Source organism: Cydia fagiglandana, chromosome 1 (genome assembly GCF_963556715.1).
Source record: "Cydia fagiglandana chromosome 1, ilCydFagi1.1, whole genome shotgun sequence".
Taxonomy (NCBI): Eukaryota; Metazoa; Arthropoda; class Insecta; order Lepidoptera; family Tortricidae; genus Cydia; species Cydia fagiglandana.
Genome location: NC_085932.1, coordinates 17,091,746 through 17,105,917, shown reverse-complemented (window position 1 = coordinate 17,105,917; position 14,172 = coordinate 17,091,746). Strand labels below are relative to the sequence as shown.

General features: G+C 38.0%; 1 protein-coding gene across 1 annotated transcript in view; it reads left to right on the top strand.

The window, feature by feature from the left end:
* Positions 1-3,618, top strand: part of LOC134666147 (LIM domain-binding protein 3-like) — a 42,737-nt gene extending 39,119 nt beyond the window's left edge. The window contains exon 5 of the mRNA XM_063523304.1: positions 1,291-3,618. Within this exon, the coding sequence (XP_063379374.1) occupies positions 1,291-2,556 (1,266 nt within the window). The 3' untranslated portion in view covers positions 2,557-3,618. The remainder of the gene's footprint in view (positions 1-1,290) is intronic.
* Positions 3,619-14,172: the final 10,554 nt, after the last annotated feature.

The window sequence follows — 14,172 nt, the reverse complement described above, 5'->3', positions numbered from 1 at the left end:
TGACATAAAACAAACCTAACCTAACCTAACCTATCTACAGCATAACCTTACGGAAAATCCTGAAAAGTTAACGGTTTCAGTTTTATGACTAACGATAATATGACAAACAATACATTATGACTTAAAACTTTATGGGAAACAAAGGGACCCCTAATGGAACACTACATTAACTCCAGCCCTAACCGCGCCGACGACCGGCTCGACGAGTACGAGCCGCGCGCGGCGCCGCGAGGGCCCGCGCGGCTCAAGACCCAGCCGCAGGAGCCCAAGCAGCCGCCCGTGCAGACCATCAGGAACTACAACAAGGTAATAAAGGAACGCTGCATTAACTCCAGCCTCAACCGCGCCGACGACCGGCTCGACGAGTACGAGCCGCGCGCGGCGCCGCGGGGGCCGCGAGGCTCAAGACCCAGCCGCAGGAGCCCAAGCAGCCGCCCGTGCAGACCATCAGGAACTACAACAAGGTAATAAAGGAACGCTGCATTAACTCCAGCCTCAACCGCGCCGACGACCGGCTCGACGAGTACGAGCCGCGCACGGCGCCGCGAGGGCCCGCGAGGCTCAAGAGCCAGCCGCAGGAGCCCAAGCAGCCGCCCGTGCAGACCATCAGGAACTACAAGGTAATAATGGAACACTACATTAACTCCAGCCAGGCGTGACTCACTCCGCGATTTCGACGCTTTGCAACAGGTGGCTACAAGTACATCCGTCCCACACCAATTTTGGTGGCTAGTCATAAGCCGCGCGTGGCGCTGTCGCCACCTAGCGGTCATATCTGTCCTAATCGTAACAGACGCGTTTTGTTAGAGAGTGAATCTTCTGTGCCTAGTACTATTATTTATTCTGTGGTCCAGCCCCACATGACTCTGTTCTGAAAGGAGATAAGTACTGTGCGTTTTGCTTGGTTTGTACAATATGAATTGCACACGCACAGTGCACACTATGACGTTACTTTATAACCCGTTCGCCCACACAATAAGATATTTGGACTCGTTTTCAAAGATACGTTAGCATATGTTTAGCAATAGGTTAACATTGACTAATGCTAGTAATGCTACTTATTTACTTAAAGGTAAAGACTTGTAGGTACCTACATATGAGTTAAATTCTAAATTAATTTTTATTTTATCAGTACAATTTTTTATATTACAGGATAGTTATATTTATATTACTGATAAATGTGAGAAGTATCATTATGTGTATGTAAAAACTATTTTAATATGATCACATGTATTTTACTATACTACTACCTAATTGTACATTTTAATTACTGTTCTTCTGATTTGACAGGTAAACGATGACGGTAGCTTCACCTTCGGTTACGAAGCCGCCGACGGTTCCTTCAAGGAAGAGACTCGCGGCACCGACTGCGTCGTCCGCGGCAAGTACGGCTACGTGGACCCCGACGGCAACAAACGGGAGTTTACCTACGTCTCCGGCAACCCCTGCGACCCCAACAAGCCCAACGAGGAAGAGGAACCCGAAGCACCTGCCCCAGACTCCGCAGAACGCGACGACGGCGTGCCTAATTACCCAACCAGGCCTGCCCATCGACCGACCACTACTCGACCCACTACGACCTACTTCCAAAACGATTTCAGAGACGCTGACGAGGATGAGGTTGAAGAAGAACCTCTGCAACACATTAGGCAGAGAGTGGTCCAGCGCCCGACCCCGAGACGGCCCTCGTATCAGTCTCAGCAGATCGCTATTACCCCGAGACCTTTGCCAGTAACCACTGCACGCGCCCTGCCGCCTGCGACGACATTCCGACCTCAGTTGGTTCAAGTAACCGCTAAGCCCCAGTACAGCCCCGAGCCTGAATACTCGCCGTCTCCGATTCCTAACTACTCTGCCTCACCTGCTCCCGCCGCATACTCACCTTCTCCAGCTCCTGCTGTGATCACCACGGCTAGACCTAGCTCCGGCCAAATCGACTTCGCGGCTGAATTTGCCAAGTTCCATCGTGAGAACCAAATCCAATCCACAGCATCTACTGCTGCTAACGGACCCTCGAAGTCTGCTGTCGCTCAAGCTCCTAGTGGTAATCCTCTGTACTCTACCGAACTGGTATATGATCCTTCGAGTGGAAGCTACAACACTCAGTTGTTCCAGTCCCTGCCTCAAACAAAGGGGGGAGAGTTGAATCTCAACCAGCGCCTTCAACCTTACGTAGCCCAACCTCAACTTCAGCAGCAAAGGCCGTTCATTCCTTCACCTCAACTGCCATCTATACCGTCTTCGCCCGCTTCGAACGTACCATTGTTCCGACACCAGATTCAGCACCAGAACCCTCAAGAAATCTACCAGAGGCAACAAAATGAGGCTCAATTCCAGAACTCCCAGCAGCTATTCGCTCAGCAACAGCAGCTGCAACAAACTCAGTTGCAAAGAGATAGGGCTGCAGCGAGGGCTCAGGCGCAGAGGCTCGCGCAAGCGCCGCAACCCCAGAGGGCCGCAGCTGGCCCTCAGTACTACTACGTCGCGCCGCGTGGTGAATCTCCCTCTTCAGGGCAGATTGACGCCTTCCTCAGAGGGCATGGCATCCAGTTCTAGTTTCTCTATTAGTAGAATATCTTTGAGCTAGGTAAATAAAACTATCGACCAATTTTGGCCTAGGTTTAAATTAGGACCATCCAATCCATTATCAATGTCATTCATAAACGATTTTGTGACGGTATAATCTCCATTAGTAAGCACGTGTATACAGACAGCACCGGTCTCAAGATATTTGTAGTCATTAGGTTGGTTACACTTAATATACGTGTCCTTCTTTATTTTGTTATTGTACCTACTTTGATGGATGGATGACCTCTAAGCTGATGACTGATATTTTAATCTTTCATATTACCGTAAATAACGCTCGAAAGGCCATATCCGATTAAATTAAGTGCTAACAGTAAAAAAAAAACACTCACAATGTTCTAATTGTAAATAACTAGTCCTGTTGCTTAAATTTTTGTCCCAAACTGTATACGTAAAGTTCTTTATGCTATATTTATGTTTGACTTCTTTCATCAAATTTTAGCTGCTCTCCTTTAAAACTATCTCCTGTTGATAATTGTTTTTGTTAAGTTGTTGTATAGAAATTATTAAGGCCACGATTCTATGGTATACTGTAAAAACTTAAAATAATATTGTGGGTTGTTTTTGCTGTCAGTTCTTAATTTAGGTCACATTTAAATGTTTGAGTACAACTAATTGGTCGATACGATCGATGTATGTTATGAAAATGGAGTCTGTCAAATACATTAACGTAATACATAATATGTAGTGATATTTTATGAAATTTAAATTAAACCAAAAATATCTTTTCTAATCTAACCAACATTTAACTCTTGGAAATATGGAGGACTTCCAAGTCCGATTTGAAACCAACATGTTTTTTTTTATACAGCCTTCAGATGGGGGTGTATTGACAGACTCCTGATGATACGTGGCGTGGCCGCACTGTACATATATGACGCTGTGTCTAATCAGTACCTAATCGTAAACATGTAGTCATAAGTATAAAATGTAAAAATCCGCGCGTTAAGTCGACGACGCGCGGATTAATGTAAAAACCTTAGTAGTAATTTTTGTAATTTTTGTTTTAATATTAAATTATATTTTTTACAATCTATTTATTTCTTTTTTCAAACGAGTGGGTGAAGTGAAATTATTACATTTAACTTTGGAACACACGTGGTAGCTGGCTATTAGGCGCATATCCTGCCATTTCGATTTTATTATTATTTTAGAAAGGAAAGCCATTTTCATCAGAAAAAAATTATCGGCCAAGAGCATGTCGGGCCATGCTCAGTGTAGGGTTTCGGAGTTATCATTCTGTATATAATAATTATTTACTGTCGTTCGGGAGTAATAAAAATAATCTGATAATATATTTAGTAGGTACGTAATTAGAAGACTTAGTATCCGCATTCCCTCGTCTAGACTGGTTTTTTACTGTTCTGATATTACGTCTGTCTAAATAGTAGGCAGCTATGTATGACTTAAGGATGACTCAGACTACAGTTCGTTTTTTTTGCATTTAGAAAAAAGGTAATCGATCTTGACATGTCTTTTAATTGAAAAACGCTTTTTAATAATCAGTAACTGTTACTTTTGTCAGCAGAGAAATATAAATGATCGTATTCGATTCATAATTGTTACATATTAGCCGTGACTTATTTTTAAAACGTGTTTTTCAAAACCTCTGGAGCGCCCCAGAATTACCGTAGTATGGAACTCCTTTACTAGTTACCAGCACACGTGTCTGTGTAGGGCGCTCCACGGGTTAAAAGACACATCAAGATTGTTTACCTTTTTTCTAATGCTAAAAAAAAGAAACTATAGAAGGGCCCGGGTCTGGTCTGGGCCGAGGCTACCGACTCTTCATTTTCTATGACAGGTGATGATCACGGGATGCTTTTACCACTTAATTTATCTCAGGCGGATTAAAGATCAATCATAAACCTACGCGGTAATTTTCTAGTAGAAGGTATAAACATCGTTGGTATAAACAGTTTCATTTCCAAAACTTAGAATCTAATGAGGTTAGATGCAGGCTTAGGACAGTTAGGACTTTAGGACTATCTACAGCAACTAAATAAGAATTCTAAGCGAGATTATCTAATGGCATTGATAAATTTGATATCTGTCATTCTAAATTGAATTTGTAAATGTTGTTAGAATCAATAGATAATCGGGCTTTGAATTAAGCCGTTATTTCGATTCGTTACCCTTTATTGTTGTTGTTTATTGTTGTTGCTCTTATAACTTACCGCAGCGTACTTATAGGTACTTAAACAATGAAGTCGGTAGTTATAGAAAGTCCTAGTTGCATTAAAAAAATGTATAAATTAAGTTGAATGGTTGAATCTAGATCAACATGGTGTAACTAATTGTAAGACAAAGAGTAAAGTAAGTATTACCCTTTTCTTATTTATTTTTGCCATATGTGTGCACAGCGCCATCTCGATGAAAACCATGAAACTAAATTGAAAAGCTAGTTAAGGGAAATACACTCATTCTAGCGTTATTATTAAAGTAGCGAAGTTTTATGTACTCGTAGTAGTAGCAACATATTCTGAGATTGTCCTTTCACTTTTAGTTTAAGTAGTAGGTAGTTTACGGGAGATGGCGTTCTTTACTCGAGGTGCTGTAGTAGCTATTTAGGTTGGTAGACTCGTGATAAATAAATTTGGTAGCTACCTAGTACATATGCCTTCATTACGTCTGATAGCAAATGTACTTATCAGATAGGTATATTTACATATATGAATATCACTTCAATTTACATTTTAACTACGTGTTTATCTTTTAATGGCTTATGTATGCTTAAAATACAAGTTCTCATACTCGAATATAACCTTATTAAGAAAACAAAAATAAGAGGCGAACTTTTTACCAATGACATAATGATGAGATAATGTTAATCAAGCGCGTGCATCGTCTTATCTAATACAGCGCAACATGCGCATTGATTAGGTATGAATATTATGACTTTATTTATTTATAACTGAAATAAGTGACACAGCTTTTCGGTAAAAAACCAAGGCACTTGAAACTAAAAAATAAGAATACAAGAAAACAACAAAAAAGCTACAAATAAAACCAAAGACAAATTAAACATTAGATTTGGGCGACGACATAACAGCGTGGCTCCGTTGCGTCGTCTGACTTGGTGTAGAATTCGGCAGATTGTCCCGGAACCGCTGAAACACCACACCCTTCGGCCAGAAGTCGCGCTCGGTTTTATTAAAACTTTCAAAGGTGTAGGCAACTAAAGCTTGAACACGCCAAAACGTGGGCACATAAAATTACAAATAAATAGAAAATAAAGGTCTAATGGAGCGAAATATATATTGAATATAATTGAAAATATTATAGTTTATCATGCTAATATACTAGACTATCATTTCAGCCTCAGGATTTGACATGTCACAGACTTCGTGATGACCAGGACACAGGCACTTTGCACGACATGATTACTGTATGTTTAAGTAGTCCAAGCCAGAGTTATTTGCGGATAAGTTGATAATATAACTTTAACAGGTGTCTTTTTCAAATATTCATTGATATGGGCCCAGTCCATTGCCATCCGCCTTCATTTATTACCATCCCCCAAAAGTACCCTTTTGGCATTGTCAGCATGTCCATCATGTTAATACCCCTTCGTCACTGTTATAGTGTAATGATAACACGATGAATGCTACCAAAATAGTAACTGTGAGCTGTGGCTTCTTTAAAATAGGTTTAGGTCATTTTCGCAAATGTTTCTTGCATATATTTCTATAGTCAATGTCCCTTATGCGAATCAATTAACGGCATCGCTTGATGCAATCACAAGTAGCTGGCTCAACCATAAATAATGGGGATACTTAGCATTATTTTTATCTTGCAATCTTCGGGAATGTATTAGCAACTCATAGAAGTCAAACTGTTTATTTTGTGTATTGCTTGAAGTATGTATTTCTATAGAACCATCGTCTAACACCTAACACGCTCAAATACGTTAAAAATGATCAAACGTTTTAATATCCTACATTTTGCATACAAATTTCATTTAGCACCACTATTTTGGGAGCAGATAAGCTCTTGCTAGCTCTTAATCTAACTTGACTTCTCTTTTTGTACATAAATTTGAGATATTTGTCCGTTTTTTGTAACATAAGAAAAATTAGGTTTCGGCCTTTATGTAAGAACGCTGTATGTTCCTAGTTTCTTTTTTTTTCTCATTTGTATCTCGTGTTTTTCTGCTTTCTGGTTGTCTTTCCATTCATTGACGTCTCCGCAACATTTCAAAAACACAAAAACTAATCGATCCTCGATATATTAACATTTTCACAAGTTTCCTTAGCCTAATCGTCTTTTCCAATGCTATTGGTGCAAAGTGATTTCGCTCCGTTATTGTTTAAAGCTCGTTATCATGAAAACGAATCATACAATTGACAACTATTGTGGTATCATATGTTCCTCATACTATAGCGATTTTAATTTAAGTAAAGAAATAAAATTTAACCACCCTTTACAAAATTTATAAGCAAAAATGTGTGCCCACGTTTTGACGTGTTCAAGCTTTAGGCAGCTGCCCGACTGCTGGCGGTCAGCGAGAAGCGGTTATTATTTTTGCAGTTATAAATTATATAACTGCAAAAATAATTACTAGTCGTGATATCCTGATATCGAGGTCAAGTACTTGTCCATTTTCTTTATAAATATACCACTAAAGAGTACTGTCATACATTTATAAGTTACAGTTTTTTAAACGTTATATTTTTGTTTTTAATTACGCCTGCCTTTGTTTTTAATTACGTAAAAAATACATTCCACGACTCTTTCTCTTATATTCTTATTGCACAAGCCCAAGCACTGCCTACAATTTCGTGGGCCCTACTTGGTTGGATCTAAATATACTTGTACAGAATTGTAAACTAATTTAAATTACTAATATTAAAAATACATTTGCATATTATAGATACACAAACCAAACAATAGTAAGTAAGTATCTTTGTTCAATGCGAGTAACTTTAGGGTTCCCTGAATGCTACACCACATGCAGCAACCGTGAGTAAGTTCGTGCTGCTTAATAGAATAGGCCCCTACTACTTATATCCTCTAGCCGATACGTCAAACCTTGCCAAGCAAATTTAAATTTTATTTTGTCAACACAAAGTTCAAATTAGAATGGAACAGGAGGCTTTTTTATAGTACCTTTGGTAATCAAGAAAAAGTAGAATTGTACTTTCTTCAAAATATCCATAGTTAATATGGAATAGTACGAGTTGACATTCGCTATGCCAAGTCGTTACCTACTTTCAATTATTTTTTATACCACATCGGTGGCAAACAAGCGTACGGCCTGCTAGATGGTAGGCAGTCATCGTAGCCTATGAACGCCTGCAATGCATATTATATATATTATATATGGATTGAATGTTTCGTCTAAGATATCTACTGCGTTTAGATAGAACTCCATAGAAGTACCTACCTATAAGCAAGCTCGATTATTACCCAGAATTTACTTACTTAAAAAATTTTACCACATAAATTATACCCGATAAATATATTCATGCTTAATTATGTAGAACTCTTCTTAATACATACTTTAAAACGAACTATAAATAACTAACGACCCGCCCCGGCTTCACACGGATTACACAAAACCTTAACAAATTATATAGGTACTAGACGGGCCCGCAGCTCCGCTCGCGTAAATGAAATAAAGAGTTTATCTTATGTTTATTTAAATACCGACATTATTATTCAACTCTGCTAGGGTTTCTAACTGTGATAGGGATTCCTTATTTAATTGTAGCCGTTATTTGGATCACTTAATTCGCAAATTTCTCAAACAATGATGTGATGTGATTTCATAAAAGGCAAGATTATATTTTTTCATCTATGTAGGTATTTATTTAAAACTCGTTTCAACATAAAATCATTATTTTATTTTTATAAGCCTAATGGCAAACACGTTCATTAGATTAATTTCCGCCTTAAGACGAATATGGACGACCACCGCCCATAAATCGCCACGTACTTTTGATACAAACGTACGTAATCCCCATTTCCCTTTCTGAATACTAACATTACTTACTACGGTTATGTGAGTCCGACACCAGATCACACCATGTTTCTCGGTCTTGCGATAGCTCTTGCCAGTCGCCATGGCCGAGGATAAGCAGATCTTGAGCAACAACGTTGTTCCAGCGGAACCTATGACGTCGAATTGGGCGTCACCCATTTCGTTGTCCCAAGTACGCTCTCCTCACGGCACGATCCTCTCCCAAACTCTCTAAGCCCCACTTGCACCATTCCACTAACCCGGGGTTAACCGGTTAAACCTAAAGTTACCATGGTTACCAGTACAATTTGACACTAGGTTAACGGTTTGACCGCTTAACCCCGGGTTAGTGGGATGGTGCAAGTGAGCCTAAGTGTCCGAGCGAATGTAAGGTTAGCCACTTTTGTATCTCAATATTCCGCCACTATATCCGGACACATCCTTATTTCTGTGGCAACAAAGTTATATTACGATATTTGGCTGACTGCTGACTGTACATTTGCTTATTTTCACCAGGGCCCAGTTTTATAAAATTACAAGTTACAGGTTACAAGAGTACAGGCTACAGGCACCTGTAATGCACTGTGAATGGCTACAGGTGTTTTATAAATACACATAAATTATTACAGTTGTAAAGAACCACGGTCAATCTCGATTACATGTGAAATCTACAGGTGTGAAGGACATCACTATTTAAAAAAAACGTCTGTCATAGATACTCGGTGCTCTACTAAATGATGTGTTTTTGTTTGCTGTAAAATATTAATTACTGGAAAAATGGCCAGAAATGAAGGAAAAATCGAGTGGGAGAGCGGCGATCCATGCCAAGGATATACTTTTTGGGCCGTTTTCAGATTCAGATTAAGTTAGATTTCATGAAATATTTACCTAATAAGTAAATAACATGTAAATAAGTACTCTTTCACATTCTTACATTAAAATGTATCGTTTCGGTAGCGGCTAAAAGATAAATACGATGTGCATCGAAAATTATGAATAGTACACTTTACCATAATGTGAATGCACTATAATACTTAAATAAAGAGACGAATGCTAATAAATCAACGACAAATATCGGGAATAATCCCTTTCCATTTCCAAGTAGATAAAATAAAACGAATCGTCAATAAAATCAGTATCAAACATATTGTCACTTTATTTCCTATTTACTATATATTACAGATACATTAACAAAAACTGATAAGGTCAGTGCATGGAAAAGTATGCATGCCCTGGCACAATCGTTGGCGTTGGTGCTTAACAATAAAGAGTAAAGTTTAAAATCTCTCAGAAAACGAGTCTACAAGTAACTGCTGTTGTGCTGTTACAGGACTCAAGACGTATGTAAGTTTTTGTTACAAGTGTACAAATCTACACTTGTAATTTACAATATTTTTATAAAACGCTTGTTCGATTATGAGTTTAAAACTATAAAACTCCCGTATTTTCGTCTATGGTTGAGCTACAGGCACTTGTACCTGTAACCTGTAAAATTGTAACACAGTACTTTTATAAAACGCAAATTGTAAAAAACGGAGCAAGTGTTGCCAGTAAACGCCTGTAAACTTGTAACTTGTAACTTTATAAAACTGGGCCCAGGTCGTTTCGCTCAAAAATATCTGAAATTGCACTATATCTACCTACTTTATAACTTGCTATCAACTTTGTATTTTTGGCCCATCTCGGCAGCCCGTTCTCCGGACGAATGACAATGTTTGCCGAAGCTATGAAAGTCATTCTGAATAATATAACTCAAAAAGAAATTTAAAACAACAAAATACAAATTATTAATAATATGATAATTGATAATATTAATTTGACTGATAAGTCATAAATGGCATATAAGTCATTCGTATGGGGATCATAGACTAAGGTTGACGTTGAGGTTGACATCACTTTTTATTTTACTTCGTATAAAAACACGTATAAATAACTGTATACCAACATGACAAACATAATTTAGATTACTTTACACCGAAACGAAACGATCCGAGAGTTGCCGAAAATGGTCGATCGTAGTAAAATGAAGATTGTTTTGAAAATTTCATTTCCTTATTGTAAATTAAATACGCATCGAAAGCGATAGTTCTTATATTTTAGTTCTATTCTCATATTTAGATAATAGATTGGAACAGTTTTTTCTTATCATACGTGCGTCGTATTCGAGAAACGTGTAAAAAACTTTTTTAGAAATTTGTAAGGCGCCATCTCGCTTCTTCCCTCGTTTTTTATCCCGTTCTGGTTTTTCAATTTTATATATATGATAGGTACTTATGTATTTAAACATTCTTCAAGAATCACTCGATATCTCGAATCACTATTGATAGGTGTAAATCTCATGAAAATCCGTCAGTAGTTTTTGAGTTTATCGCGAACATACGTACGCACAAACAGACAGACGCGGCGGAGAACTTGTTTTATATTTTTTGTAAGGTGTATAGTGATATTTATTGATTTACTTTATTGTAATTAAAGTTACGTTGTGGGCTGTATCAGTACATTTTTGCACCGAAAATACATGGATATTGTTTTGCAACGTTCATATAAACCAGTGAGAAGTATTTGAATCACTTAGGCCCTGGTCTCCTATTTTATGCTGTACGCGGCGTCTGGCGTCAGCGTCAACGTTTTTGAACAAAAAAGACGCTGACGTCGACGTCTAAAACAGACCACAACAGTACATCTCTATAGTAAGCATCGTGACGCAGACGCTGTAAGCGGCCGATGGCGTTTATAGGAGACCAGGGCCTTAGATCTTTCCACTAACTTACCCCATTTCTCTCCACTATTTAGCTACGGGACCCAACATCGCGAGAAGGCCTCTTACTTAATTCATTAGTCTAACAGAAGGGACAATACGAACATTAGAATAGGTCTCACTTCCCACGAGATAATGACTTGCATTACACGGCCATATTCGAGCCCACTGCAGAATTAGTGGCCACAATACTAGTCTTACAACCAGTACATAGACTAAACACTAAACAGCCTCTTATACATATATGTATGTCTTGGATGCTTATCAAATTGTTCATTAAGTATACAGGGTGATTCAGGAGACGTGAGCAGGACTAACACTGCGCATTTCGTAAATTATAAGCAACTGTTTCGTATCAGTATTAGTGAGGTTAACGTTAATTTTCTAGTCATGTTGAAAAAAAAAGTTATTAATTTATTTACGACATGCATGGTCACCCTACAGTTAGAATACTAGACTACCGATATTCTGTGTCAAATTGAATGTCATCACGGACTGGTTACTTTTGAAAACTCGTATCTCACTCAAGTTTGACAGTTTATTTTCTTCGTAATCATAATGCTGTCATTACGGTTAAAGAGGTTTTATGTTTATTAATTAGGTCTTGTAGGGTGACCATGATTGTAAAGAATTAAATTTGCCCTCGCCAAAAAGTAAAAAAATAGGAAAAAGTGTGGTTGTTTCACCTAAATACGACGGTGATCGATCAATTATCAGTTACTGAGTGTGCAGGATTAGTCCTGCTCACGTCTCATGAATCACCCTGTATATACCCTAAAAATTCTACTTCTCGAATGTATACCGGGAAAACTACTACTTCCCAGTATTTTTGCCTAGGAATATTGAATTTATCACCACCAGCACCACTAAAATGTCAACCAAAAATAAAGACCTTTGCTTGGCTCTTTAGTTGGTTCACATGAAAAAGTCATACGAAATAAAATAATTAATAAATATTTGTTATTTCTTAATGTAATATTAGTGTTGAGTAGTAGGTATAATATACTTATTTATGTACTTTAAACATAACGATATAACTTTTTCACCACACCAGTTCGTTTTTCAATAACATTATTTATTTTTAAATATCTGATGAGAAAATTACATTTTATTCACAAGAGTTGCAAAGTAATTAAATGAAAATTTTGAGTTGTTGCTTCATTTTGCTGGAGGAATTTACTTTTAAGTGAGAATTTTAAATGATAAAAATTTAATCGCGTTCATTTGGATTTGATTTGTAATATTTATAGTTAGTTTAGTATTTACCTAGCGTTTGTGTGGTGGAAAATGTTGTGTTTCACTCGGTAGCAAAGTTTGTTTAACCCACGTAACTATCTTGAAACCCTGTGGCAACGCTCAAGATTCCACTTTTGGAACCACTCGCTGCGTTCGTGGATCAATTTTGAAATTTCGTTTGCTCGGTTTCAATATTGGCACAATTGAAGGAAACAATTGAACCTTCTATTAACACATTAACATTGACGATTGATAATTCACGCAGCGTTGTATTATTTATTTAGTAGGTAGACTCTTGCTGCGAACCCATAATGGGCAATAATGTACTAGCTGTTTCGAGGGATAGGGAGTTAATTGTGTTGCGGTGAACCGTAAAATCACTAACTCTTTTAAGGGCAGATTAACTTCTTTAATGAAACAACTCTGAATTAGAAGACGGTAACTTGAAATATGAAGTAAATTAGACCGATCGGTCTTGATGGGTATTTTTCGTATGACAAAATTGAATCGTTCTAAATATTTTGTGTATGAGTCTATGAGTTCTAAGCACTTGAGTTTCTTTAAGGTGAATTTTTTACTCGTAGGTACGGCTAAAACGTCACAATGCAACTAATTTACTAGTGTAATTATGTAATTAAAATGCAGAACTCACAACGGTTCCTGATATAGGTATTCTTGATGTAATCTCTTGTTAAATCTCGTCAGTTAGCCAACTACGAGTATAAGTATAACACATGTCAGTGTCACAGTGTCAGATTAAGCTGATGTTAAAGACGTGGGAGTTTAAATTCATAATTTAGTTACGTGTATTACTAGTACCTAGTACCAACTCGATTCCGGCGGTCTAGTATAAGTTGCGTTCTCGCGCGCGAGTCCATAAGTAGGTACTTGAAGTCGCGCTAGATGTATGGAGTCGCGCGCGAGAACGCAACTCATGCCAGCAGCTCTCATGTTAATTATTCAAATTCAATCTGATATTCATGTGTATCGGTATCGTTTTGACTTTGTTTTGGACAGACCAGGGGGCCGATTTTTGAAATTCGACCGCTCGATTTCGTGTAGGTACTTCATTCAATACTATCTCCACTACTAGGCATTTCAATTCTATATAGAATTGAAAACGAGTGGTCAATACCACTAGATTCCCAATTTCTATCGCTCGAATTTCAAATAATAGCGTTTTCCACCGATTTTCGAGTGACGAAATCGAACGATCGAAATTAAAAAATCGGCCCCCTGTTCTCTTTCTATCCAAAAACAAGCCTCTATAAGGGTGGCTAAAAATAACTGCATTCCCGTTGCCAGGGAGGTTTTGGGATTATACTGAGCAACTTTTACTGTGAGACCAACCCGGAAATCGCGTAAAATATTTGGATGTTTCATACATTTCAATTGGTCCATTTTTTATGGGAGGGTAATTTTATAGAGTTACGATTTTTTTGGATTTTATGTGTTATAGTGCTACAGCACTTAACAAAAAAGTTTCAACATCTTTTAGATATCGACATGGAAAATTGTCAGCGCGAAGGTTTAGGTAGGTACCCTAAAAAGCGCTAACCAAAATCACCGCCATAATAAGCCGCAGCATCTATTAAAATTCGACCCAAAACTAGCGCGTTGTTATTATCGT